Source organism: Antedon mediterranea, chromosome 7 (assembly GCF_964355755.1).
Source record: "Antedon mediterranea chromosome 7, ecAntMedi1.1, whole genome shotgun sequence".
Classification (NCBI taxonomy): Eukaryota; Metazoa; Echinodermata; class Crinoidea; order Comatulida; family Antedonidae; genus Antedon; species Antedon mediterranea.
The window spans coordinates 17,065,948-17,092,511 of NC_092676.1; the positions used below are offsets into that span (position 1 = coordinate 17,065,948).

A 26,564-nucleotide genomic window follows, 5' to 3' on the forward strand; every position below is an offset into this window, starting at 1 on the left:
AACATCCGAAAAAATACCTGGCCAATAAAAGGATTGTAGGATACGTTGTGTTGTTTTGTTTACACCGAGGTGGCCGGATGTTGGGTTGTCATGGGCTAAGGAAAGTATAGTCGGGCGATAAATTGTGGGCAATACGATTTGTTCTAGGCCAGGGAGATTAACACTGGTCTTAATAGATTTCCATTTTCTAAATAATATATCATCTTTCAAATAAAAGCATACACGATGAGAATTAATTTGGTCAAAAGAGACAGTTCTATCATGTATTATGGTGCTAATGGTTTTATCTTCTTTTTGTTGATGTGCAAGTTGGTGTGGTGTTGTTTTGATGTCCAAAGGTGAATGATCGGTAATGTGGGCAGTGGTAGTGTTGTCATTTTTCTTTACAATTCGGGACGATCTTGGGGAAGGTTTAAGTGGTAGGGCATCAGGGATTGGGGACGTTTTAACATTAAGGGCAGCAGCTAAATTAATAGCCTCTTGTCTTTCTTGGTCATGGGCTTGTTTTCTGGTAATAGCTAGTATAGAAGGGGGCCATGTGACGTCGTTTGGGTTACCGGTCATAACTTCGTTGCCAAGTAATAAGTCTTTAGGGGTGTCATTACTCACGGCTGCCTTTAATTTTCCTCTATAGGCCTTACAATCAATATGTACGTGTACAACTGGGAGGGTTATGCATTGACCAGTAAAGCCTTGTACGGTGACAGTTTCACTGGTATAATCCTTGGGTTTAACAAAAGTACTTTTTACAATGCTTTGGGAGCACCCAGTGTCTCTAAGTATTTCAGCCTGTATGTTGTTAATTGTACCAGACAGTAACCATGGGCTGGTCCCACAATTGTGTTTAATATACAGGCCTAGTCATTGATCTTTTGCAGGGTTGTTGTTAAGTGGGCATTGTCGACTAATGTGGCCTGGTTTATTACATTTATAGCATGTAATGTTTTGTGTTGTGTATTGGCGAGTTGTGTAGGTACCGCTAGGGGCTGAATAATTATCAAAAGGGATCGAGAGCAAAGGTTTTGGGGAATAACTCGATGTAGGTTGGGGAGGGCCTTGGGATGCGGGACTGTAACTAGAAAACGACGGGGCTGTTGATGGAGGGGCGGATATTCTCGGGGAAGGTCTGGTGTTGGGTTTAGAAATAGATTCCATCCAGGGTTTACCTTTAATTTCAATCAAGGTATCGGCAATTCGAGAAAATTCATTGGACGTTTTGGGCTCTCTTTCTTTGATTAGGGAAGCAAGTGGGAAGGGGAGTTTTTGGATTGCCTGATCTAAAACAAAAAAGTCAAGAATTTCCTTGGGGTCTTGTAGGTTAACTTTTGCACTTCGGAGCCACCTCGTCATGTCTCGATCAAGTTTTCCAACCCACTCTCTAGTGGACATTGAAAGGGGTTTGGGGGTTTGTCTAAATTGTTTCCGATATGTTTCGGCTGTGAGGTGGTACTTCAAGAGGATAGCATCTTTAAGGTCATTATATGTGAAGTTCTGTAAAGGCATATCGTTGTAGGCCTCCCTGGCTTTACCAGTTAATTTTGGGAGAAGGTGTAGGGTACAATTTTCGGGGGCAATTTGGCACTGTGCTGCAATACGCTCAAAGCATGACAAGTAGATGTCAATGTCATCCTTATCTGTGATTTTAGGGATCTTATTAATGGGGCTATGAGTATCCTGGGGCGGTTGTTGACGCATTCGAAGACGTTGGAGTTCAAGTTCTAACTCAAGCATGCGCATTTGCATAGCTGTTTCGGATTGAGATGGTGGGGGAGGGCTAGGTGGACTCTCAAAGTTAGGAGCCAACCCAGGGGTACTAATAGGGGTTGTACGGGTTTGGGACCGAGTAAGTCGCGGAGTTGCCATTTTAAGTGAGAATGTACGATAAGTTTGGAATCAATTAGGCTAATAACAGAATGTACCTTAACTACAATATAAGTAATATTGAGAATTATTATACAATTATCAACAAGAATTATTAAAGTATAAAATAAATGCCACTGTCAGTATGAAAGTATATGCTAATTAGAGTGTAGATTGGTTACTCACCCTTTACTTGTGTTGCTCTTTGTACGTCTCTGTTCCTTTGTGTTTCTTGTGTTTGTTGTTTCCAAGAGTGTAGAATGGTTACTACTCACTCTTTACTTGTGTTGCTCTCTGTGTTCCTTTGTGTTCCTTGTTGTTGTGTCCAAGAGTGTAGATTGGTTACTACTCACTCTTTACTTGTGTTGAAAACAAAATCCGTTTCGGAAATAAAAATCAGCTTCTTTTCAAATTCTACAGCTTGGTCGACTGTATAAATTTACTTTTTCTTCGTGAGTTCGTAAAAACCGCTGCCACCATGTAACGGTAGTCGTGTCGAGGGCCAAGACAATAACGATGGCACACAATTATTCAATGTACAAAATATAATATTTATTCAATCAAAAAGTAATATTATAAAACAATGTGAAACGTAGTGATTCTGACTGATGTTATAGTCTCAAGAATCAATACCCGAACTAACTAACTTAACTACAAAACATATATTTATATTAAGGGGACAGGAAGGATGACTAATTAAATGGTACCACATCCTGATTGACTTTCCTTGGAAGACCCACCTCAGGAATGTAGTGTTCCAAGTTAAGTAGGCATCGGGGAGAGTAAGGGGTGAATAGCCTGTGTGACTAATAGGGTTTGGTCCCACCATGTTACAAGGTCTAACAATGAGATCGAATCTTAAAATGTAATTAATGCAATTAATTGAGAAGATATAAATAAATATTTGTGAGAATAAGAGATAACTAATAATGAACTATTGTTCTTGTAGAACTTTCTCTATAATTCAATATTGAATATTTTTCATCAATGATGGCAAAAAAAAAAAGAGTCCTGAGTTGTTGTATTTAAAAGGGGAAAATCAAAATAATAAAATGATCAGCTACCAGTTCTATTTGAATAGAAAAAACCATCCTTGCATAAGATAAGCATTGAATACATAGTTTAGTTGATGGCAAGACTGTCCTAAGACAATAGAAAATATAGAGACATAGTAAAATTTACCGTCAATGAATCAATCATTTTCAGATCCAAAATTAAACATTACCCTTATTATTTTCCATTAAAAAGAAAGCAACGGATATTTTAATATATTGCTTGCCTACTGAATAGTTCAATGCTCATAACCGGGTATGAGCTCCGAGATCAAAGCGTTTATCTGTTGCTGTGACACTATCAGTTCCACGCCCCTTAACAGACACCGCACACCGTGGAGAATATGTACATAGTACAGTACTGTTGGTATTTGTCGCTGCCAAACATAAGATCAAAGGACTGTAACGAGTTGTTTTATTGCCTTAGTTAGAGCTATTTTACAGTAATATTTAAAAAGTTGTGCAGTGGGTGGTGCACTGAAGTAAATGTAATATTGTATGTGGCATAACACTCTATAGGTCTCAACTAGGAAAGATTAGTGGAAGTCACCTCTCAAGCTCTGTTTATACTATTAAACTAGTGTGATAAGCCGAAATATAGTAGTGATATGACACTATGTCCATATATGGGCACATCATATTTTTTTTTCACATAAAATTTGATAGTGTAGACAGAGTTTTACAACATGTTGGTTAAAAATTCATTCACAAATCTGAATATACCCCTAAAGAGATATTGTAAGCAGCCCCTAGTGCACATGTTGAGCACCTAACTAATTAATACACAAAGTTGTTTTAATCTTCAAACGTCATTCTTCCACCCCCCTTATTCTTCATATACCTTCTATACATTTTATATTTGCTATTATTTGCTAACTTTCTCTTTTCCTCTTCTACAAGTTCCTCTTTAAGTACCTAAAAATATAATAGATAGATAGAACTTTACAATGAATGACAATTTACATATATATCACACCTTTAAAGACTTGCTGGTCTGCATATAAATATATCTTATTTGGGGTGGATTTTCTCATTATCACAGATGTTCTCTTCATTGTTTATAAATGATTAATTTAAAGTGCATCACTGATAGGTTTTAAGTTTCTTTAAAATAAATTAATAGAAGGGATAGACGATGTATAGTAATGTACAGTACAAATTTCAGAATGGGTTTAAAAAAGAGAAGCTTTGCATATCAATTTGTATGCCATTATGTTTATGGGGCATATTCAATAATGGTTAAATTTAGTATTAGCCCAGTTTAAAATGTTTAGTAAAAATCATTTCCAAAAGACTAGTTGAGCATCAAAAAGGTGTACATAACTTTACCTTAAAATTGTCTAATATCCAAGCTTCCCTCTCAAAATACACTTCTTTCTGTTCATCAGGAATAGCCTAGCAATAGAAAATAATGTGATTAATGACTTTGAATTGATTATAACATAGGTTCATTGCAATACGTCCATCCTTTAAGATCTGTGATAGCTTTTCCTTATTTTATTGTCTTTAATGCTGTGTTTGCCAACCAATTAAAATGTATTCATACAATGTCTGGGCTATGATCATACTGTATGATCAGTTTTATGTGTTTTCATTGGCAAATTATGAAAATGAACAAAGCTTACGAGGACACCATTGGTACCCAACAAGGTTTCCCATTGATAGTGGTGTCCCCTGAATACGGGTTGGTCATAATGTTAAAAGATAATATATTTCACAGGAAAGTTTCCACTTTCTGACTTTAAAATAAATAAAAATAGGCTTACATCAAACTGCCCTTGTGATACTTTTAAGTGTCTCCTTATAAGGTATTTCTTCTCCTCATCCCCGTATTCCACTTTCTTGATATTAAACCTCCAAATCCATCGTATATACCATACAATGTATTGATATATATAATATGGAAATATAAATAGTTGCACCCATAGTACATCCACAACACTTGGCTTGCAGTATACCCCTCTGTAGAAATAGTAAATGATAGAAATTGAGAAGGCATAATTACAAAAAAAAGATCTTTAGTTACAAAATGAAAGGGTTCCATTGATATGAGATAGGGACCATATAAAAATGATTCTACTGCAGTTACTTCAGTAACTACTTTTTGATTGCTATTTAACATTATTTATGCAAGAATATGTTGGGAATCATTATATTATTTTACTGTAATGACGACTCATAAACTATCATATAACAAATAAATTAAAACCATATGTTATTGCAGTAAATGTAAATTTTACTGCAGTATAATAAGTATTAAAATATTTGTAATATTTATCCTACCGTATATCTGCGTTTTCTTCAACTATTTTTCTTAATATTTCATTTTCTTCTTCCTTTATTTCCTCCTGATTAAAAAATTAGAAAATCACTTGTTTATTTAAAAAGTATTATTATTATTGAATTGAAATAATATACATTGATAAATTACAGTATGAAGCAAGTTGGATCAGCCCTACCTTTGTTCTTTTATCTTTCTTTTTTTGCTTTGATAGAAGTCCTTGTGATGAAGCCATTTCCATAGCTTTTAGTCTGTACTTCGGAACCATCATAATCTGACTGATTGCTTCATTGTAACGTGCCCACCAAACATAGTACTGAAAATGAATTGATAATAAGATTTTTTAAGCGCACATATCCACACACCTTCTAAAAAATTAAAATAATAAAATGTGACAATGTTTAATTTAATTAAAATTTTAAGTGTGTTTAGCAGGAGAGCATTAATTACAATAATTTGTATTTTTGTATTCATGTATATTATAACTCACAGTAAATATTTTCCCTTTATTATGTTTAATTTGCACCCAGGTTTGCAATAAAAAAAGTATCTTAAAGAATATTAATATTTTTAAATGCTTTAACTTTTTATATGTAAAATACGAAAAAAAAAAAAAACAAAAACAAAAAAAAACCTTTAAGCTGCAGAGATAGTTTTCTAATGAAACAAAATTGATATAGATTATTGTAACAATTGTAAAGAATGAAATAAAAGTGAGTGAATCTCACAAAAGACAAAAAAAAAAAGTATCTTAAACATAACAGAAGATATTGTGTTGTATCATGTGCAATGTATCCTATCGTTTACTAAAAAAGTAGCTGAAAATTGTCATGTTATTATTATATGGCCAATTCCGCGGTAAACATACTGACATTTTTTTGTATTCATATCAGTTTAAAAAAGGGTTAAATATATATAAAAGAAGTACAAATCTAAACTCTGAGGTAAATTTATTTTTGAAACTTCCAAACACAATAAAATTGGCAAACTTCCAAAAATCAATATCTACAGTATAGTATACAATTTTACCAATATATATTACTACAATTTTATTGAATATATTTGATCAATCTTTGTGGTAACATATCCATTACGTGAAATAATGTATCAGGTTGATTAAAAAAAACTAATTGCATATAATTACAATGCAAAAAATGTTTTAAACTGTACAGATGTTACATTTGAGTCGAATATTGTGGATTCAATCATATTGTTGATTTACTTGATCAAGAAGTTACAATTTCAATGTGCCATAGGGATGGCAAGGTCAAAATAATATTGTTGTCCATGTATGGTGCGAGTAGAACCATTACTTGTTTTTTATCAACTACTACTACCATATTTGTCTGCATAAACCTTCCCAAATTGTCTTGATGGTATAGATGTGACTCTGAATTTCGTTTTTTGAATGAAAAATGTTCAGCAAAATCAACTTGCAACACGGCATACTTTTGACTGGCCTGCTGTTTCTCATTATAAATGTGTGGAGGCAGAATGGTTGGCGTTTTCTTCCATCAGGCTTTGTATCAAGTCATTGAGAGTTCCTTCAGCGCACACCTTTTCTGCGTGCCCATCTTTAGTGGTCCAATGTAAACATTTCAAATCCTTTTCTTTGACATGATCATCAAAGCTGTACAAGTCTTTGCCTTTTGATCACATTCATCTCATTCCCTTAACATCAATCCTTTACTCTGGTCACATGTTATTGTTTCAAGAAATTCTCTAAATTTGGTAGGTATATTTTCTTGCGTCTCTTTTTTTACAGCCTCGAGTACCAACTGAAAGTTCTCATGATATCTGCACATGCATTGATTGTGAGGAAAGGCTCCTGTAACACTAACATGGCTAGGACGCAACTGGCAACATTTTGAAAGCCCAATCTCGATGTTAGGATTCTCATTCATGAATGATATTGATAGCACTCTTTAAGGGACATTACCAAGAAACGTTTTTGGACTGGCATCTTGTCTGCCAACACAAAGTCCTTTCTGTTAGCACTTTGCCAAGATATGTCATCTCTTATGTAGAAATCTCAGCTTTAACTGCAACATCTAAAATGCTATTTCCATTAAATTCTGGTCGGTGTCCATCATCATCAATTATATACTTCTTTGAAAGTCTTCTCATATATCTACTTCTTTGTTTAGGAGTAGGAGGTAAAGTTTTTTCAGTCCGTTTCTCCATTTGTTCCATAACTTGTTTTGATACACCTATATTCTCGGCAGCCTTTGCTCTTTCTCTACTCTTTCTCTTATACTCTCTTTCAGTTTTTAAATACTTCTTTCGTTCTTTGATTGTCATATTCTCTCTCTTTTCTCGTTTTCGTTTCTTCTCTCGCTTTTTCACTTCATCATATTTTCCTTCCTCCTGTAAGCGTTTTCGATAACGCGCCATCTTTTCTTTAGGTGTTAACGGCATAATGAATAATTACTTAGCATAGCATAAATAAGAAATCTGTCCTGAATGAAATTCAGGTGACAAGTGGGCAAATTAAATGTTACTGACTTTTAATAATCACTTTCAAGCAGTCACATGATGTATTAGACCAATAAGAATTAGTGTTAGTTGTATTATTTTGTATTTTTTGTATTTTGTATTAATATTTGTCCTCGGTGAGGAAATTCGGATTAGGCCCTCCACGGACCCACGGCAGCCAGCAGTGCAGCGCCTACCAGATTAGGCAATGAGAGTAAAGCATCTTGCCTAAGGATGCAATTAGTATGGTACAGATAACCTCGAACCCATGCCTATCACATGCTAGTCCGATATTACCATTACACCATCACTCTCCAGTATATACAGCACCCGCCACGATTTCTAGACGGTCTCCCATCCAGAACGCAACCGGGCCCAACGTTGCTTAACTTCGGTGATCTGACGAGAACCGGTGTTTCAACGCAGTATGGCCGTATATTATTATTATTCAAATCACTGTTATTTCCCTTATTGTTATTAAAGGCGTCGTCAAAATCTACAGTAATTGTCTTTTTGTGTTTGTTGGGTATTTGCAGTACACCATTCCCAGGAAGCTTGTCTTTTGTTATATATTTTGATTATTGATTATAAAGCATATTGAAATAAACCAGGGAGATGTAAAATAATTTATTTTACATTTACCTGAATAAACTTACTGTGAAAATGCTGGCTATAACTTACTGTAATAATATTTTAAATGGAAATATGTCTGTATATTATAAATATTGTTTATTACTTAAATATCCTAAAAGTATATAACATTATTTTTAGTTTGATGTCAAACATAAGATTGCTGAAAGTTGAACATTTTAAAAATTAAAAACAAATCGTGGAATTGACCATATGTCAAATATTTTGTAGATCATTTTCAACTATGATTTGTTTAGTTTTTAGATGTTTCAATATAGAAAACAATACTGTTTTGGTTAAATATGTCAAATAATTATATTTTTAAAATTATCCGAACTACCCCAATCCCTGGTTCAAATCCTGTTGCATGTCAGGATTTGTTCTCAAGACAAGACAACTGCACTCCCAAAGACTTGTGTGTGTGTGTGTGTGTGTATGACAGAATAATGTACTGTATTGTATGTACAGTGAGCAAATTTAATATTGAAAAACCTTGTGCCTAAAGCTCTGTCTACACTATCAAACTGTATGTGATGTGCCCATATATGGACATGATGACATCATAACACTATGATATTTAGGCACATCAAACTTTTTTGTCAAACTAGTTTGATAGTGTAGACAGAACTTAAATTTAAAAATAATATTAATACTGCTTACCTGAATTAAGGAAACAACTGTAATTGTTACAGTAACAACAATCTTGGGGTCAACTTTTGGAACGACCTTTCGCCTATAGTACCGGTAATAATTTCTGTACAGCTCATCTGAAAAAAAAAACTTTAAAAAGTATTTATTATTCTTTGTTTATTTAAAAATATAGTGTACTAAAAATGGTTTTTGAAATGTGTCCTTTATAAGTTTGTAACACTTCTATTTATCACAATAGGATCATCTAATTATACTGGATTAACTAACATATTATGTTAGTAAAAATTATAAATACCATATAGTGTTTAGATAATCTTAATCCTACCTGGATTATCCAACATATAATCATAATCTTGTCTGGAATCTTCTTCCTTAAGGATTTCATATGCATTGCTTATGGAAATAAATTTCTTTTCTCCATCTTTTCCCTGAAAAATTATACAAATTTTAGTTTATATTTTATATCATAATTAGTAGATTTGCAGCTTGGTGATTAACATGTTTTCCAAGGTCCTGGGTACGATCCTGATCTAGAGTCAAGATTGTAAACTGTTTTTATTCTACTACACTCACCAAGCCTCAAAGGAGATATAGTTTATAAGCATCATTATTTATCCATCTTGCAGTGTTGGTAAGTTACTGTTAGATGTGTTAATAGAAACTGCATGCCATTTTATGTATGTCCAGTATCTTTCACTCTGTTAAAAGTTCATTTTTAAGTATTCCTTGGTTGATATTATACAGATATTGCCTGCTTAGAGGTAAAATATAAGATTTGACAAATCTTATATTTTACCGATATAAAAGGCGATATCGGTAAAATATAAGATTTGACAAATCTTATATTTTACCGATATAAAAGGCGATATCTAATATATAGCCAACAACAAGTAGAATATCTGCTGGGTCGGGTAGCTAGGCCTCCTTTTTGTATTGTATGTGTAAACAAACCTGCCTAGACACCTTACCTTGCAAAGAATAATATACAGATAATTACAAATTAATGATTTCTTGGCAATAAAATAATCACTAGCCTAGGTTGTTTAAATAATAACAGAAGAATTTCCACCAATAAGCCTACATTAATAATACGGTAATATTATTATCAGGTAGGCCGAATAAATAATAATTTGTCTTCTTCAAGCCGAATCACCGGATTTTTGCCGCGCCGCACGCGTACCGAGTTGCTACTGTGAGTATTAACCAATCACAAATGGTCTTTCAACACATCTAGGGAGGACTAATAACAAAGAGGGTGCTATGCATGCATAGTTTAAATAGTTTAGTTGATTAATTTCTTCAAGCAAGTTCAGTGCATGAAGCGTTGTCTTGCGATGGAGTGACATTTTCATCGCAAGTTCAAGTCCCAGTAGATGACTTTTATTTATCGCCAAACGTGAGTGTTGCCACACGAAAATTACACAGCCAATATCATCATACTCGAGAATTTGTTGGATTTTACAGGGACACGATAATTACGCAAAAATTACTCAGTCAATATCATCGTACTTGAGGATATATACGATTTAAAATCCTCGCAGCGGTAGTCATGATGATGCAGTTTCAACCGTTCACGTATTTACATAGGCTATGTATAATTGCTTAATTTACAACCAATATTAAATTCATTTCACCTTATATTTATCAGGATGGTAAACTCTTGCTAAACGTCTGTAACTCTTACTGATTTCTCCCTAAATATAGAAATGAAACATATAGCTATTTACAGATTGAGAGCTGTAACATGTGATATACTATTTCTACCAGTGTATAATACATAATTATACTGTATACAAATAATTGTTACTGTATTTTATCACTTCTTGAGACCAATTGTGTTTTTTTTATATATAGTCGGTATTTATTTGATTATATACCATATTACACCAAAAAATAACCGCCTCCCTCAAATAAACTATAAGCCCTCCTGAACAACCTTCCACCCAGGGCGATTTGAATAAATATGGTAAGTATTTGGGCATGCCCAGTTACTACCAGCCACCTAGGACCCCTGGCTAAGTACTGTACTGTAGGTTTCTATTGAATGAGGCAAAATAAATTTTAGTATAATACTGCAGTAGGTCTACTTACTTTTGTTGCATCCCTTGAGATATTCAGAACTGAAGAAAAAATTGTTTAAAAAAAACAGAGATTTAGTTTACTTTTTACGAGTAAGGATAATTGCAAGACAGCTTTTTTTTAAAAATATAATTAGATTTCTTAGGTTATTTTGTTTTTGACTGAAATTTTTAATTTAGTATATTTAACAAAAGGGATACATATTATTAAATCAAATTTGACTTTTAAAAATGTTAATTTTGTGGTAATGAAATGCAGAAAGATTATAAATCATTTTGATGAAAAAAATAATGTGAAAAACATTTCTTATATATTTTGCAATTTCTTTTTTAATATTTTATTTAATCTTTGAAAGTGTAACATAGTTTTTAATTGAATTTCTCTAGGTAAAGCAATTTATTTTACAATTGGTTTCAAAAGTGAATTAACAAAATGTTATCAAATGTAATCATTTTCACTCATCAATTCCTTTATTTTTTATATCAGTTTTGTTGTAATTTTTAAACTTTGTAATAATGAAACTTATGCCAACTTGCAATATGTTTGTTATACCTGAATAAACTATAAATAAATAAAAATTCATTTTGCATACAGTACATTACTATTTATATCTTCTCAATTTGCATACTGTACACCTGTACCAGTATACTTCAAATGTTAACTTGATTGATTAGCCTACAGTAAGTTGCTAAAATCATAATAATTGAGAACCTTTAAAAGTCAGTTGATTGAAGATATGATAGAATTAGAATCTACAGTAGACTAGGGTGGGTCTGTAGGCCTGGAGCTGGTGAGATTTAGGTGCAATAATGCAAAAAAATAAGGTAATTTCACCATCACACATTTATAACAAATTGGTCGTATATGGAGGCTAGCACGAGAATGGACGAACCGACTTTAATGAGACATACAGTGTCAGCGAACAGCAATAATCGCCACAATACTAGCCTAGCTAGGCCTACCAGAGACACGCACTGCATGTTCATAATAAATACATTATGCCTACCGTCATAACAGTTCTGTTTCCCACAATATAAGCCTTCAATAAGTGAATCACACCCTTGTATAAAACAGAGAAAGATAAATACGCTCCTCAGTCCCATTTTATTTTTGATATTTTGTAGTTTTTACGGACACATTTTGTTCACTCGCGACATGGACGATCGACACATCATCATCGACAAAAAAAGCAACATTTGCTGCCGGCGGTTCATACACTAACAAAGCGTTAACCTTTAATGGAATGCGTTAGTGGTTGCAGATTTGAAATCATTTTATAATACAGTACTGTATAATATTATTTAGAATAGTTTTCAAAACTTTCTTTCAGTCGCAACATGCTGCTTTTTAATTTTAACATATCCCTCCTCATCGGAATTCTAAACATTCTTTCTGGAAACAGATTTGAAATCATTTTATAATACAGTACTGTATAATATTTAGAATAGTTTTCAAAACTTTCTTTCAGTCGCAACATGCTGCTTTTTAATTTTAACATATCCCTCCTCATCGGAATTCTAAACATTCTTTCTGGAAACATGCAAGACTTTTGAACTCAATTTTTCTCAAAGGTGTTAGACAGGAAAATTCATTAATGCATATTTGGCCTCCTAGTACCGAAACAAAATATTACAATTAACAAATCAAAAACAATATGTTTTATTCTCTCACTCTGTATTTAATACATCAAACCTTTGCAGCAGTGGTCAACACTATTTCAACTGAGTATATATAATATATATACAACAGTACAATGCAATAATTAAATTATTGCACTGTAATGCATTTCATTGAGTTGTAGAAATCATTCATTATGTAAAACAATTTTCTTTGCTCATATTACAATATCAAAGTCTAGTATGTATATTTGTATAAATTAGTTTAACCGACTGCAAAATTTAAAAGCGAAAAATTGACGATATTACATAATGGCGTAACAGCTATGAGTGCACACTGGCTAAATCCAGGGCCACTAGAGTTAAAGGGACAGAGCATGAGTGGTCCAATAAACCAGCCCCTTAGGAGTGTTAAAAATGTTTTCTGTGTTATTTCACTGCGATTGGCATTGGCACATGCAACGACTGGTTAGTTGCCAGGTAATACTATAGTTTGCAACTTTTTGTAAATACATTTATGTCTGTAATATCAACCTTTTTACTAAATGATTATTTCATAACCCAAATTAAACAATACACTGTACATCTAAGGTACTACCAATCCTGTAATTAAAGTACTGTACTACAGTGTTATTACTACAGATTATCTAAATAAATCAAAAGCCTATCATAATATTGGTTTTTAATTGGAAATACAGTATTTAGATTTGGTACATCTCAAGATTAGTTCCTACTTGGACGCAACACAATGACGTACAGTAAACACAGCACAAGTAATGTGACCAATCATGACGTGATCGATCATCCAAACTTGATTGTTGGACAACTCAATTGTGTTGCACAACTTTGTTTCGTCCTTACAGTTTTACCACTCAGTTAGATTCAATTATTTAAATTGTTCAGGGATTTGACCAAAAAAAAAAAAATTTCCTTATTACTAGATCACATATAGTAATTATATACCTACTACAGTAATAGACATATTTCCCCAAACAAATGTGTCTATCACAATGCATGCACTACCATGCTTTAGAACAATAGACAAACTGAACAATATAAATCTGTTAAATAGACATTTAAAGGCCAGGTGCGGGCAAAAAATTTCTATTGATCATACATTTCAATAATTATCGATCTATAGTTTCCCCTATATTTCATAATTTTTGGGATTTTATTTGTGTTACACGAACTTGTTGAAAATAAGCACTTTCTTATCAGTGGGGGGATAGTTCAAATTACACAGTAAAATCTCTATTCTTTTGTACACAAAGGCATTTTAAAAAGCTATGAAAAATAAATGGTGTGGTAAAAAATGTTATCAGATGACTAAATATAGGTAATATAACTTGAATATTACATTTCTGATATTTTTATTCAACTTCAGATTTTTATTTTCATGCTATAGCAAAAATTATCCACCGTATATCCACCATCTTTTTTCACCATCTAGGGAGTCACCAGACATGTTATTACATTAGGTTAACTACCTAACTACTGAAAAAAAGTCTTCCTGGTTTTTATGGAAGAATTTTGGCAAATTTTGTATTTGACCAAATTAAGGGAAATTCATGTTTTTTCGTCTCGATTTCTGTTACAAATATTTGATTTATGTACAATTAACCAAATATTATATTTAAAATTCATGCCTGTACCTGAGCTTTAATAGCTGACAGTCAGATATACTATACAAGTTTCCTTTAAAAGAAAACCTCAAAACCTAATTATTACATCATGTGTATACCAATATATTGCCATTTCTGTATCATAATTTTCATCAACAATTGCATATTATAATACATAAATCATCCACATGAACACAAAGGAGCTATACTGTATATATTAAATATGAATATAAACACCTTTGTGGGTCCCAAGCTAAGTTTATAAAATGTAAATCCTGTATGCATTTTAATGTGTACATATTTTACTGTACTGTGTATTTTACTTTGTGTTTTAACATTTTACTGATTTTATTCTATTTTTATATTATGTTGCCATGAGAAAAACCAATTTCAAATTCAAATTGTTCGTTGATGAACTATTTGACAATAAGGTTATCTTGTATCTTGTTGTTTTACCAGGCAAGAGTGAATTCTTTCCTGGTTTTACTAAATCAGATCATAGTTCTAATCGTCTTTAATTCTTCACTCTTTTTTGACCAATTTGTGTAAGTCCCCAAATGCAGGAAGGTAGAAATCTGGAACTAGTTTTTGGAGGGATTGAGATGTGCTTTGCTGATTATGTTGGACATCTTCCAAACTTGATATACCAGTTAAAACCATAAGTGTCTTCAGATTACAATTCTTGCCAAGTAAAATATCTGTATCTAACCTATCACCAACCATGACAGTTCTTTCAGGATTAATCAATGGAAACCTATAAACAAACAATCATCATTAATCAATCAAATCAGATCACTTGCCAATTTACCATAATATATGAGAACATTTGTATAAAATAGATATGTTTTATGTATTAAGTTTTTAGTTAGGCCACACATGGTTTATAATGAAATGAAAATAACCAGAATACAGGGGAAAAAATTAACCAGAACACTGTGGTTAACCCCTACTTTTTTCACAATATGAACTAGGTTCTTCAAGTGCACTTTAGCCAGAAGGGCCTACAGTTTTAAGTCCTTAACCTAGACCACCAGTACTATGGTAACATAATTTTTAGTTTATTCCATACTTTAGAAACATTATTCATTTTTTTGTGAACTTTAAACAGGAAAGCAATCAAATTCATAAAGGTATTGTAATATATTATAATTTACCTCCGCCAAGTAGGTATATGTAATCGATCGCGTGTGTTTGTTTGTCTGTTTGTTTGTTAGCAGGATTACTCAAAAAGTAAATACAAGATCTTTACCAAAATGAATATACAGATAGATATGTGGTCAAGGACCATTCCATTAAATTTTGGGACCATGGTCTCAATTCTGGATCACTTTTTAGTATACTTTTCAGACCTGCTAATGTTAAAAGATAGGACAGAATTTTTTTAAGTAACAAGTAAACTGAAATTGCATTGCGCAGGCAAGAGTTATAATTGGTGATTTGTAATTTTAAAAAATAATTTGATTTAATGTGAACCTTTTTTGATACGAGTAGTTTAAAAAACCTATTTCTTTTAAAATTCACTCGTTTGATTTTCGCGTTGCTGTTCTATTGTTAGTCAACTGAAGCTATTGTTAATTGAAAGGCTTGTTACATAACCATTACACCAAACTCACATACACATGCTTGTTGTAGTGAAATTAGCCTAAATCACAAACAGCATTAAGACACACACAAATATATATATATAGTCGTCTTCAGGAGTTGATCATAAATATGTGATAGTTGGTGCGCACCAACTATCACATACAAAACTGTCTTGCAAACGTAAGTTTACATTACTGGTTTACTATCAAGGAACTACATATCAATATACTGTACTATCAAAACCAGAAGAAATGTTTTCACTAACATTTAAACTTACTTTTCTTTGACACATTGAAACATTAGTTCATTGGGTTTGCCAACCACAGTTGGTTGCCTAGCAGCAGCTTTTGTTACGAAGTCTACTAAACATCCAGTACCTAGAAACAAAAAAATAAATATATATATATACCACCAATAGACAGACCTGGTAGTGTAAGATAATATATTCTCAGCTCTTGCTTATTAAGAGCCTCCTAAAATTAGCATAATTCAGTTGGAGATTATGAAAACTGCATTTTTGTTAAAGTAATTGTATCAATTTCCAGTTGGCAGTTACTAAACAGTCCCCATTCAATGTATGGCAATGCCATTTATAAGAATTTAAGTGTGCCGAATTGTCTCAGGGCTAAATCGTCTCAGAGTCGAATTGTCCCGCTACCCATAATTTCCCACAGTGGCAAACATTAGCATGGCGCATTATGCACAGTTTAGAAAATGTTCACAAATTTGTAATGAATAAAAAAATTAGTTAAATTGCTCTACACCTCAAGTTTCTATACACGACCCCTGCATCACCACACATTGAATGCAGAGCAGTGTAGGGCCAAAATAAGTGCAAGTGTCAATAGCGCTTATTGCAAAAGGCAATGTGTTTCACCTGGAATAACTCTACCCTTGTTTGGTATAGGTAATCTGCCATCTAGGTTAGTGGCTATGTATGGAACACTAGGGTCAGTAAGGTAACTTGCAGCACGACAAACTTTACGAAATGAAATCAAAGGATCAAAACCAACAAGCACACCTCGCACCTATAGAAAAATATATACAGTATTTGGTGATTTATATTTTATCATCATAATATACAGTAGTGCACTATAAGTCACTGCAAGTTTACTATGAATCTCAGAATTGGGTTTTATATCTTTGGTTACTATACTACTATCATGACTGAGATTTTGTTCAGTCTAAAGCTACAGTGACGATGGTTCCGTTGGTAGACGGCACCATTCAATTCTTTATATGATTTTCCATTATTTAACAACACAGTGCCGTCTTCCATTTCATGGCTTTTAGAGGCAAGTTTACATGATGTGTGTTAAAAATATAATTATAAAATAGCACATTGGTAGTTCAGAAGCTTTCTTCAGCAAATACTGTATGTCTATTTCCGAATTTATTTTAACTGTTATTTCATATAATTTATACTGACCTCTGGATCTAGTTCAATATTGGTCCAGTTGTGGACGTCTTCACCCTCCTCAACATGGTCATACTGTGTTTAAAAAGAGATTAGAATTAATTTTAATTTGCTTACAGAATTAAATTCATCTTTTTTATATAATCGTGTTGTTTTCGCAGCTTAATAATCATATCTTTACAACACAAAATTAGGAGGAGGGAGGTAGTGGGGTGGTATAGTCTTAATTACATAAACATAACTTAGAGAAATTAGAGAGGGATGTGTGAGCGGGTGGGGTTGATGTGGGTGTCTTATATACATACAGTAGGGCAGAAAATGTCCATATGGCTTATTTTGCATGAAAATCACTGCCAATTTGGGGTATTGCTAAACCCCGCAAACCTCCAAAAAAATATAGCAAACCCAACAAAACCAACATAAAAGTGATTGAATTATGTAGTGTACAACCCACTGGGTATATCCATGTAAAATAAATATTAAATTTCCACTGTTAACTACTTATTTTTGGGGTGAAACATCATTTTTTGGTCAAAAATTATTGCAAATTTTTAACCAAAAAATGATGTTTTATCCCCAAAATCAGTGGTTAACAGTAGAAATTTAATATGTCATATACCCCGAGTGGGTCATACACTACATAATTCAATCACTTTTATGTTGGTTTGGTGGGGTTTGCTATGTTTTTTTGGAGGTTTGCGGGGTTTAGCAATACCCCCAATTTAAAGTAGAAAATAAAGTATACATAAACCAACAGTATATATATATATGTATGTCTTAACAAATAGTTTAGAAACAATTTAACACAAATTAAATTTTAATGCCCATGCCAAGTTCCAAAGTGTATCAAAATAAAATGGACATTTACTCCTGGACCAATAAACGGAATTCCTTGTATTGTCAATTCTTCAGCGAGCCCTGATCCACCAATCAGATAGATCTTTCCACTGAACTTTAACTTGTGTTTAAGGTACAGACCAGCTACATATGCAGTGCCAAATATCTCATCCTATACAAAAAGAACACAAACTGTGTTAGTACATTGATTCAATATAAATTAATTACTTGATTAAAGTATACCTGTACTAACCTCTGTATGTTTTCAAGATTGTCCTATTTTTTGGGGATTTTTTTTTTAAATAGTATTCACAAACAGGCATTGCCTATTGGTTTTCAGGAAAATAGTTGTGACCTCTTATAAACATTTTGAGTTATGTGTATAGATCTTTAATATAGGTTTAAATAGTATAGGTCTACATATCGCACCCTCCGCATTTTGCCAAGTATTTGCTCAATTTATTTGTATTGGTTAAAATAAAATACACTATTGCTATTAACATACCCAAGTATAATTAAATGTATACAGTCATTAAAGATGTCAATGAAAAAATCTTGTTAAAATTATTAGTAATAATAAGTAACATACAGTATCATGTAATGTGGAAATAGTATAGTATATTTTATAAATAGGCCTCTAGATATTCAGGTTTTACAGTAAAGGTAAAGGTGAGTCCCGTGTTCTCTGAACGTAGGGGAATGAGCTGTTAGGAGCTCATTGTACTAAGCCTCGGCATTATGTGGTAGGGTGGCCAGTTCCTTTCCACGCCGCCTTTTTTCTCCCTAGTATTTTCAACTAGGTACTCATTTACAGTTGAGTGGACTGGGAGTTGTCGGGAATTGAACCCGGGTCTATCTGTATGACAGTCAAGTGTCCTAACCACTCGGCTACCCAACTAATACCAACCTCTGACACTGTGAAGCCTAATCTATTGAACTTTTCTATATACTGTCGTCTTGACTTCGTACTATTATTTGTCACAAATATTGGCTGTTTACCCTGAAATAGAAATATAAACATTCAATTTTTATAATACTAATAATAGCTATAAGAATAGATATGAAGTTGCAACTGCTTCTATATTCATTAAACGGTAAAACCTCTTTTTTAGGACTCTAGGATGGGCTTCTTTTCAATATTACTTTTGCGAACAAAAGAGGGAGGGAGTGGGGGGCTTCTTTTCTAAATGAATGCTGTAAACATCTTGTGAATTGCTACTTCAATAATGTGATTTATTAGATAAACCCTGCCAATTTTACATATTTTCCAACAAAGCAGACAAGAAGAAGGTACAAAATGCAATCAAAGTACCTTGGAAAATAATAAACTATAAAATAAATAAGGCTTGATTGTTTAGGGTTATAAAGATCATTAATACATACAGTATTGATATAATAAATGATATAAACAGTTCATACACATTTCCATTTCTTTGACGTTTAATACAGCGTATCAAAAAGAAGCCCATACTACTGTATCTAAAAAAGAAGCCCAGTGGCAGTGGGCTTGACTTCGAGATGGACTTTGATGGGTGCGTCATGGTATTCATAAGGTATGAGGCACATCGGACAAATGACGCACCTCTCCCGGGGGTCGTACAGTCGGTCATAAAATTGACAGGTGCATAAGAATACTGCATTGTAAAAGTGATTGACGGTTGATACTATTTATGAACTTAAAAAAAAAAAGTGGGGGTAAGAAAAAACATTGTCAATTAGAGTTAGATTACCATCTTTCTAAGCATCTGGATAGTTTCAACTGCACCATCGATTGTGTCATTTGAATTCCACAATACACCTGCAAGCAAATGTAAATAATTATGTGTACAGTACCATGTAAATGTGGTATGCACCTTTTGGTGCACAGAAGTGGGTGAAACGAAATTAATTTTGCAATAAATCTTGAAATCTTGAAACTAATGGAATGGAAGTCTTATCATTAGATGATTAGACACTTCCGCCATAATCAATTTTAAGAAATTATTTCTAGGTACAGGTAGAATTGAATTTAATAAAAATGTGAATTCAAGAATATAACTCCGAAAATGGAACAGATTTGTAAAATAAAAATGTAATAAGTCCTAGCTAGTAGGTAGGCGTCCCTAGCTAGCTAGGCCCTATTTGTGTATGTGTGCAACATTACATAACATTACTAAAAATTCAATATACTGTAGCTAGCATAGGCTAGGCCTATATAACTGCCACTATTGTGACTCTAGTCTAGTCTTACCAGTCAATTTTTTTAGGGCGAAACGACTTTGAAAAGAATTATTGAGAGTACAAACCATCACAATCGATGAGCACAGTGTCTATCGAGTCAAGAAACTCCCAAGCATTTTTAGTGGTCAACTGCTGACAGTTTAAAGAAGACATGTTTGGTTTGAAACACAAGACTATTGATTTCCAATAACTCCTACAAACATAATTTGTCAAATCTTTAAAATCAAATAGTATATTTTGATCGAGGAAACCGCACAAAACAAACTTTTTAACGTCTAGGCTCTGCGCGCTAGGCCTATTTTCTTTTTATAGTGCGCGCGCCCTCTTGCGTTTGGTAATTACCACCACCTCTAGTAGAGAAGTCAAATTCCATCATTTTTTGTTTACATTTTTTTCTCGGTTCAATGAGCAATTATCGAAAAATGGAGAACTCTTGAACTTCATGAAAAAAATGTTTCAAAATGCATAATAAGAAAAGAAAAAATAATCGACAATGTAGACGACATCCCGCTAAATTCCATGTAATGTCTAAAATTCAAGAAGGCTGTAAGTTTTCAGCGAGGCTAGCTAGGCTAGGCCTCTAGTTAGAGGCCTGCCTGGCCCTACCTACTACTAGGGCTAGGGCCTAGGCTAGGCCTAGCTATCTAAGCCCTAAAGATAAAATAAGTATAGTAGCCTAGCTAGAGGCTCTTGTAGGCCTAGCCCTAGACAGTGGGCCTACTAGTACTAGGCCTAGTAGCCTAGCTAGGCCCTAGCCTATAATATAAAAGTAAAGTAGGGTGGTTCGGTGGTAGGACGAGAGCGTATTTAATATTAGATAGGCTTATTTTAAAAAGGAGGCAGGCACTCACAGCAAGCAAAATTAGTTAATAGCCTGGCCTGGCTACTAACTAAAATTTAGTTAGTAGCCAGGCCAGGCTATTTGCTTGCTGTGCCTCATGCTAACAATAGTGATTATAACTCCTTTTCCGGTTTGATGATATTGTTGCTCTTCACTTTTATACTTTTAATTGTACATTTTTATATTACCTTTTTTACATTTTATTGTAATTTTTCACACTTCCATATGCCCTTCTTATGATCCTTGTTCATTTTCACATCTCCGATTTCTCTTGCAATGGACATTCACTTTGGTTTTATTCAATTTTAATATTCCAATTTTGTTTTATGTATCTATTTTAAATGTATTGTTAAATGGATGCTACAGTAAATTAATAAATAAAAAAATAAAATAAATAGACAATCAATGAAGCAAGGATCCTCATTCGATGAATCCTATTAAAATTGAATTTGATCTGTAATGTTGTACATTTATTTTATCAAGTTTATACTGTGATTTTATATAAAAAATGAAGCCTATACCATACAATTGAATGTGAAGATCAAATCATGAAAAAAAGTGTGATTTTTCTATCATCAAAATAATTTAAATTATGTCAGATCAGATGAAAGTGGAACAACAACATCAATTTACAGCTATGTTTGATTTTTAGATCCACAATCATTGCTGAATAATTGTTTTTTGAATATATAATTTTAATGTCACATAATAGTAATCCTATAGTTGTTATTCATTGACAAAAAATTGATGAGAAAAAAACAATTATTTACTTTAAAAACAATTCCTCTTTTTAAAGATGTATTGTCCCTCTGAAAAAAATAATTCTTAAACAAATTTTTGTTGAATATGCCATTTTAATGTCACCTAATAATAGCTATCCACTTTGACTGAAAATTGTATTATCTAAAAAACTGTAGTAAATCTAAAGCAAAACATTGTCAAATTGACTGTCAGATATAATAGGGTTTAATGGTTGAATTTATTCATTTATTTTGTCATTTTATAAATGAAAACATTATTTTTTTTTTCTGTTTTTTATTTACTGGAGTGATTAACTTTATTAAAACTACAAAATAATCTATTCAAAGACTGATTTTATTAATTTGTATATTTTATGTTTTTGGGGGACAGTACATTTTTAACCAAGTGAAATTATTATCTTTCTTATTTTTTCTATGGAAGTGAATAACTTATTACACCTCCCAATTAGCCTATTTAAATTCTGATTTTAATCATCTTCCCTTTTCATGTTTTTTGGGGATGAAAACTGTGAACCACATTTGGTGGTGGCCATTGCATAATTTTAACTATTCAAATTTGGAAAAAAAACGGAGATGATCCTGGAAGCTTTTGCCAATTGATGGAACAGAATTACCCAATTTAGCCTTGTATACTGCAATGGAGGAAGCTATCTAATCTTACCATGTTAATATTGGCAGTGTTGATTTAAAATTAACCTGACCAGATGTCCATTCAGTGTTGTAATAGATATTTTTAGATCAAAATTGTTTCACAATCAGAAGGCAATTGCCATTCATTAAATGAAGATTTCACTAAATGCATTCATATTGTTGCTGTAATGTTGAAATTGATGTAGAGATAGTAAAACTATAAAAGGTACAGTAGGTATGCTTGCTAGGTTCTTATTAGTACTTCATACTAGTTTAAAATGGCATATTCAATTTTAAAAATAAAACAATTATATCTGTAAATCACAAATGTTATTTTATAGTGTATATTTTAATAACTTTGTTTTTTATAAATTACAGCTATAACTTTAAATGACTATGCCAACACATCAACAGCTTATTCATCAGACAGAAATGTGAAGAAGCTGAATTGCTCTATCACAAAGAAAGGTAATGTTATTTTTGCATTCTATTTATCATTTTGAGTACTGTCATACATGCCAACATCTACAGTTAAAACAATAAAAAAAAGGTGGTGTTTTTGTTAGGTCAACAGTGCCCTCTATCTATTATCAAAGGTAAGGAGTGCAGTGTGTGGCGTCACAAGCAGTATTGCGTGGTGGCTATGTGAAGGGTATCCCCTTTTCATTAAGAAAAAAATAAGAAAATTCTGACCGAAAATGGCCGTACAATGGCTTAAATATTATAAATTTGCTTGTGCGTAAGCCTCTTTGTTATATTTTAATGCAGAAACCCACACATTATACATCAACATTTAGTTATTTTTGTAATCCTGGAGATAGTGTGGGAGCACAATATTAAGCCGGAAGACGAGTCTAAAATACGGGAGTCTCCCGGCCAAAATGGGAGTGTTGGCATGTATTGATCACACACAGTCGATTGGTCTCTTTCTTTGTGTCATAGTTTCTGTCAGCATAGTCAATGTATTTTTTGTTCTTATTTTTGCAGTTAAAAGCATGGACATAGTTGATGTTACTCAAAAAAAGTTGCAAGAAAACCTGAATTGGTATGAAAAAAACTTTGATGATGAATTTGAAATTGAAAATCTTGAAGAGCTAGATGTCATTGAAGATGAGCGGTTAGATGTCAATAGCAACGTGCAGCCAAACGTTGTCCATCATGAAGAGGCGATGGTTAGTGAAGGATTAGTTTATCCTCCAGATATCTGGTTCCAGTTGTCTAAGTACATTGCACCGGAGGACGTCTGGAGGTTTGCTTGTTTATGTCATGATGCTTGTGCAGTAACAAATACTGTAGCATTCTGGAGGTCTCTCTATTTAAGGTAATAGAATAATATAATGTTACGTTTCTTTTTTTGCTGATTGCTTGTGCCAAATGAAGCCATTTATTATGTTCATAATATCAAACAAAAATACAATATCTCTATAAGGGCTATTTAGATTTCGGGTGAGACATTTTTGATGATTTTTTTATTTTAGTACTATGTAAAACTTTGCACTACTAACTACTTTTGTGAGTAATTTGTGATTACTTGGTATTAGTGTATATTAAAAGGTTTTTTTTTCCTTTCTCACTCAGACATAGAGATCCGAAAATTAAGCTTCCACAGAGTTTGTCTAAAGAGCTAATTGAGGGAACTTATGGAGTCCGATACATCACAATATGTGCCTTATATCTAATGTATGAACCATTGCGTAGAAAAACTGTCATCAACAGCCCTATTGGAGAAGGAACTGTAAGTCCATATTCATTAAAAAACCAGATATGTAAGTACATATGGTCACAAGGAAACCCAGGTGCGGAATTTACATATTACCTGATGTTTGAAGAACATGTTTCTAAAAAGAATAAACCATTGCAATTTGACAAGGACATTTATGCCAGTAACTATAGCTATCAGACAATTTTAAAAGTGTTTTGCCGTAGCTATCAAAATCTACCACAAGCCGAAATCATGGGATTGCAACTAGCTGATGTTTTTTTCAACGTTAGCGGTGACATGCGAAATCATAAATTGAGGCTCGTTTTTCAGAGCGAAAGAACACGTCGGCGTGGTAATCCAAGCCTCACAACAACAGTGCTAGATCCGGTTGTATGGGTTCGAATCATACATTGGTGGCATCCACAGTTTCGCAATTGTATAGAATGTATAAAGTGATATCAGTACTATCTTATTAGTGATTTTGCTAAATTGTTTTATTTCAAACCTTTTATTGCAAGAAACAGGAATTACATTGAAAGCTTTGTTTCCTTCCAACTGGAGGGTTTGCAATTAATTGGTTCAGTGCAGTAGCTAGGAGAATAAAAGTTGAAAAGTTCTGGCTGGGGAGAGAGGGTCAGTGGAGACTGGGGAGAGTGTAAGTTCTGGCTGGTGAGGTTAAGTGGAGGCTGAGGAGAGGGTAAGTAGAGGCTGGGGAGAGGGTAAGTAGAGGCTGGGGAGAGGGTAAGTAGAGGCTGGGGAGAGGGTAAGTAGAGGCTGGGGAGAGGGTAAGTAGAGGCTGGGGAGAGGGTAAGTAGAGGCTGGGGAGAGGGTAAGTGAAGGCTGGGGAGAGTGTAAGTGGAGGCTGGGGAGAGTGTAAGTGAAGGCTGGGGAGAGGGTCAGTGGAGAGTGTAACTGTAAGTGAAGGCTGGGGAGATCGGGTCAGTGGAGGCTGGGGAGAGTGTAAGTGGAGGCTGGGGAGAGTGTAAGTGGAGGCTGGGGAGAGTGTAAGTGGAGGCTGGGGAGAGTGTAAGTGGAGGCTGGGGAGAGTGTAAGTGGAGGCTGGGGAGAGTGTAAGTAGAGGCTGGGGAGAGTGTAAGTGGAAGCTGGGGAGAGTGGAAGTTGGGTCGAGTGTAAGTGGAAGTTGGGTCATGATGCTGGTCTTGAGCTGTACTGTATTTGGTATTATTATTCTTTTGCATTTTAATTATTAATAATCTTGTTGCGAAATCTCATAAATAAACATTTCAATCAGTGGTCAGCCACATAGGCGCTGCAGCCTTGTTGTTTTCGGGTCGTGTACCAATACTTTAACCTTTATTTTAAAACAGTGTACAATAGCAGCTATGCCTCTTTTATATATATATATATAATTGTATAGCTTATTTAAATGCTAATAACTCCTTAATATAATGATATTATAGTTGGATTTATGAATATATATCTAGATTAGAATGCACTCAACAAAGCAGAGAAAAAAAAACATGGTACTGTACTGTGTAAATAAACTGTCTAGGTTGAGTAAATGCCAAAATAAATTATGCATTATATATCCGGTATCTCGTAATCTTTATATAATACAGTATTGTAAATCTTTGTTACACTATACAAAGCCATTAGATAATAGTTTTATTTTTTACCTCTCCATTACTTTAATTTAACAAACATAACAACACTATTGTGCTGACTTTGACTCAAAAAATGTTGCATGGTAGATATAAATCAACAACATTAAGGTTATGGATTGCGGCAGTATGGTTATATGCAGAGGTTTTAAGTGCCATAAGAATATGACACAGACAGTTCATAATGTCATCTTGCGTACCAGTCCCCTATACATCTCGCTTGTTATAGGCATATCTGACTGCTATGTTTTGAGCTACAGTATCTTGTACTTCCGACTCTTTGAGTTGACCTTAAGCGACACATCTGTGAATTTAATCCTACAGCTAAAACTTGGAAGTAATGCAATTAAGGTCTCCTTCCAATTAAACACCTCACCTATCAAAGACTCCCCCCAATTAAAGATCACTTTACAGCAGTCAGGATGATCGTCTATATTTTATTAGCTCTCTCCAATTAGAGAACAGTTTGGGTGGACCCAACTGGAAATTGTCCTTATTATTTTTTTTCTGATAGAAGACCACTTAAAAAAAAACTTTAAAAAATGAAAACAATCAGAAACTGAGTGAAGTACTTGGTAGAAATATATCAGGGAAAACTATACTTGGAGAGAGAGGGTGTGCTATTTAATATCTCATATGTAAGATACAGGTAAGTCAGATGTTAAAATAAGATTTTGTGACATG

The 26,564-nt window shown here is 33.4% G+C and overlaps 3 protein-coding genes and 1 pseudogene across 3 annotated transcripts; 1 reads left to right on the plus strand and 3 right to left on the minus strand.

Moving 5' to 3' along the window:
* Window positions 1-2,916: 2,916 nt before the first annotated feature.
* LOC140055289 (dnaJ homolog subfamily C member 25-like) lies at window positions 2,917-12,192 on the minus strand. The gene is made up of 10 exons (XM_072100588.1): window positions 12,035-12,192; window positions 11,041-11,069; window positions 10,584-10,643; window positions 9,275-9,377; window positions 8,959-9,065; window positions 5,372-5,509; window positions 5,196-5,260; window positions 4,679-4,874; window positions 4,242-4,307; window positions 2,917-3,827 (listed from the first exon to the last, which is right to left on the minus strand). Exons 1-10 carry the CDS (start codon window positions 12,129-12,131, stop codon window positions 3,708-3,710), a joined length of 981 nt encoding a protein of 326 aa, XP_071956689.1. The 5' UTR covers window positions 12,132-12,192; the 3' UTR covers window positions 2,917-3,707.
* Window positions 7,987-8,107, minus strand: LOC140055797 (5S ribosomal RNA; annotated as a pseudogene).
* A 479-nt stretch (window positions 12,193-12,671) lies between the features above and the next one.
* LOC140055290 (glycerol-3-phosphate phosphatase-like) lies at window positions 12,672-20,634 on the minus strand. Its single transcript, XM_072100589.1, has 8 exons — window positions 20,390-20,634; window positions 19,835-19,902; window positions 19,012-19,104; window positions 18,136-18,276; window positions 17,280-17,342; window positions 16,728-16,878; window positions 16,128-16,227; window positions 12,672-15,020 (listed from the first exon to the last, which is right to left on the minus strand). The coding sequence occupies exons 1-8, from the start codon at window positions 20,475-20,477 to the stop codon at window positions 14,789-14,791; spliced, it is 936 nt and encodes a 311-aa protein (XP_071956690.1). The 5' UTR covers window positions 20,478-20,634; the 3' UTR covers window positions 12,672-14,788.
* A 95-nt stretch (window positions 20,635-20,729) lies between these two features.
* Window positions 20,730-25,031, plus strand: LOC140054687 (transmembrane protein 183-like). Its single transcript, XM_072099766.1, has 4 exons — window positions 20,730-20,870; window positions 22,935-23,024; window positions 23,544-23,877; window positions 24,135-25,031. Exons 1-4 carry the CDS (start codon window positions 20,786-20,788, stop codon window positions 24,712-24,714), a joined length of 1,089 nt encoding a protein of 362 aa, XP_071955867.1. The 5' UTR covers window positions 20,730-20,785; the 3' UTR covers window positions 24,715-25,031.
* Window positions 25,032-26,564: the final 1,533 nt, after the last annotated feature.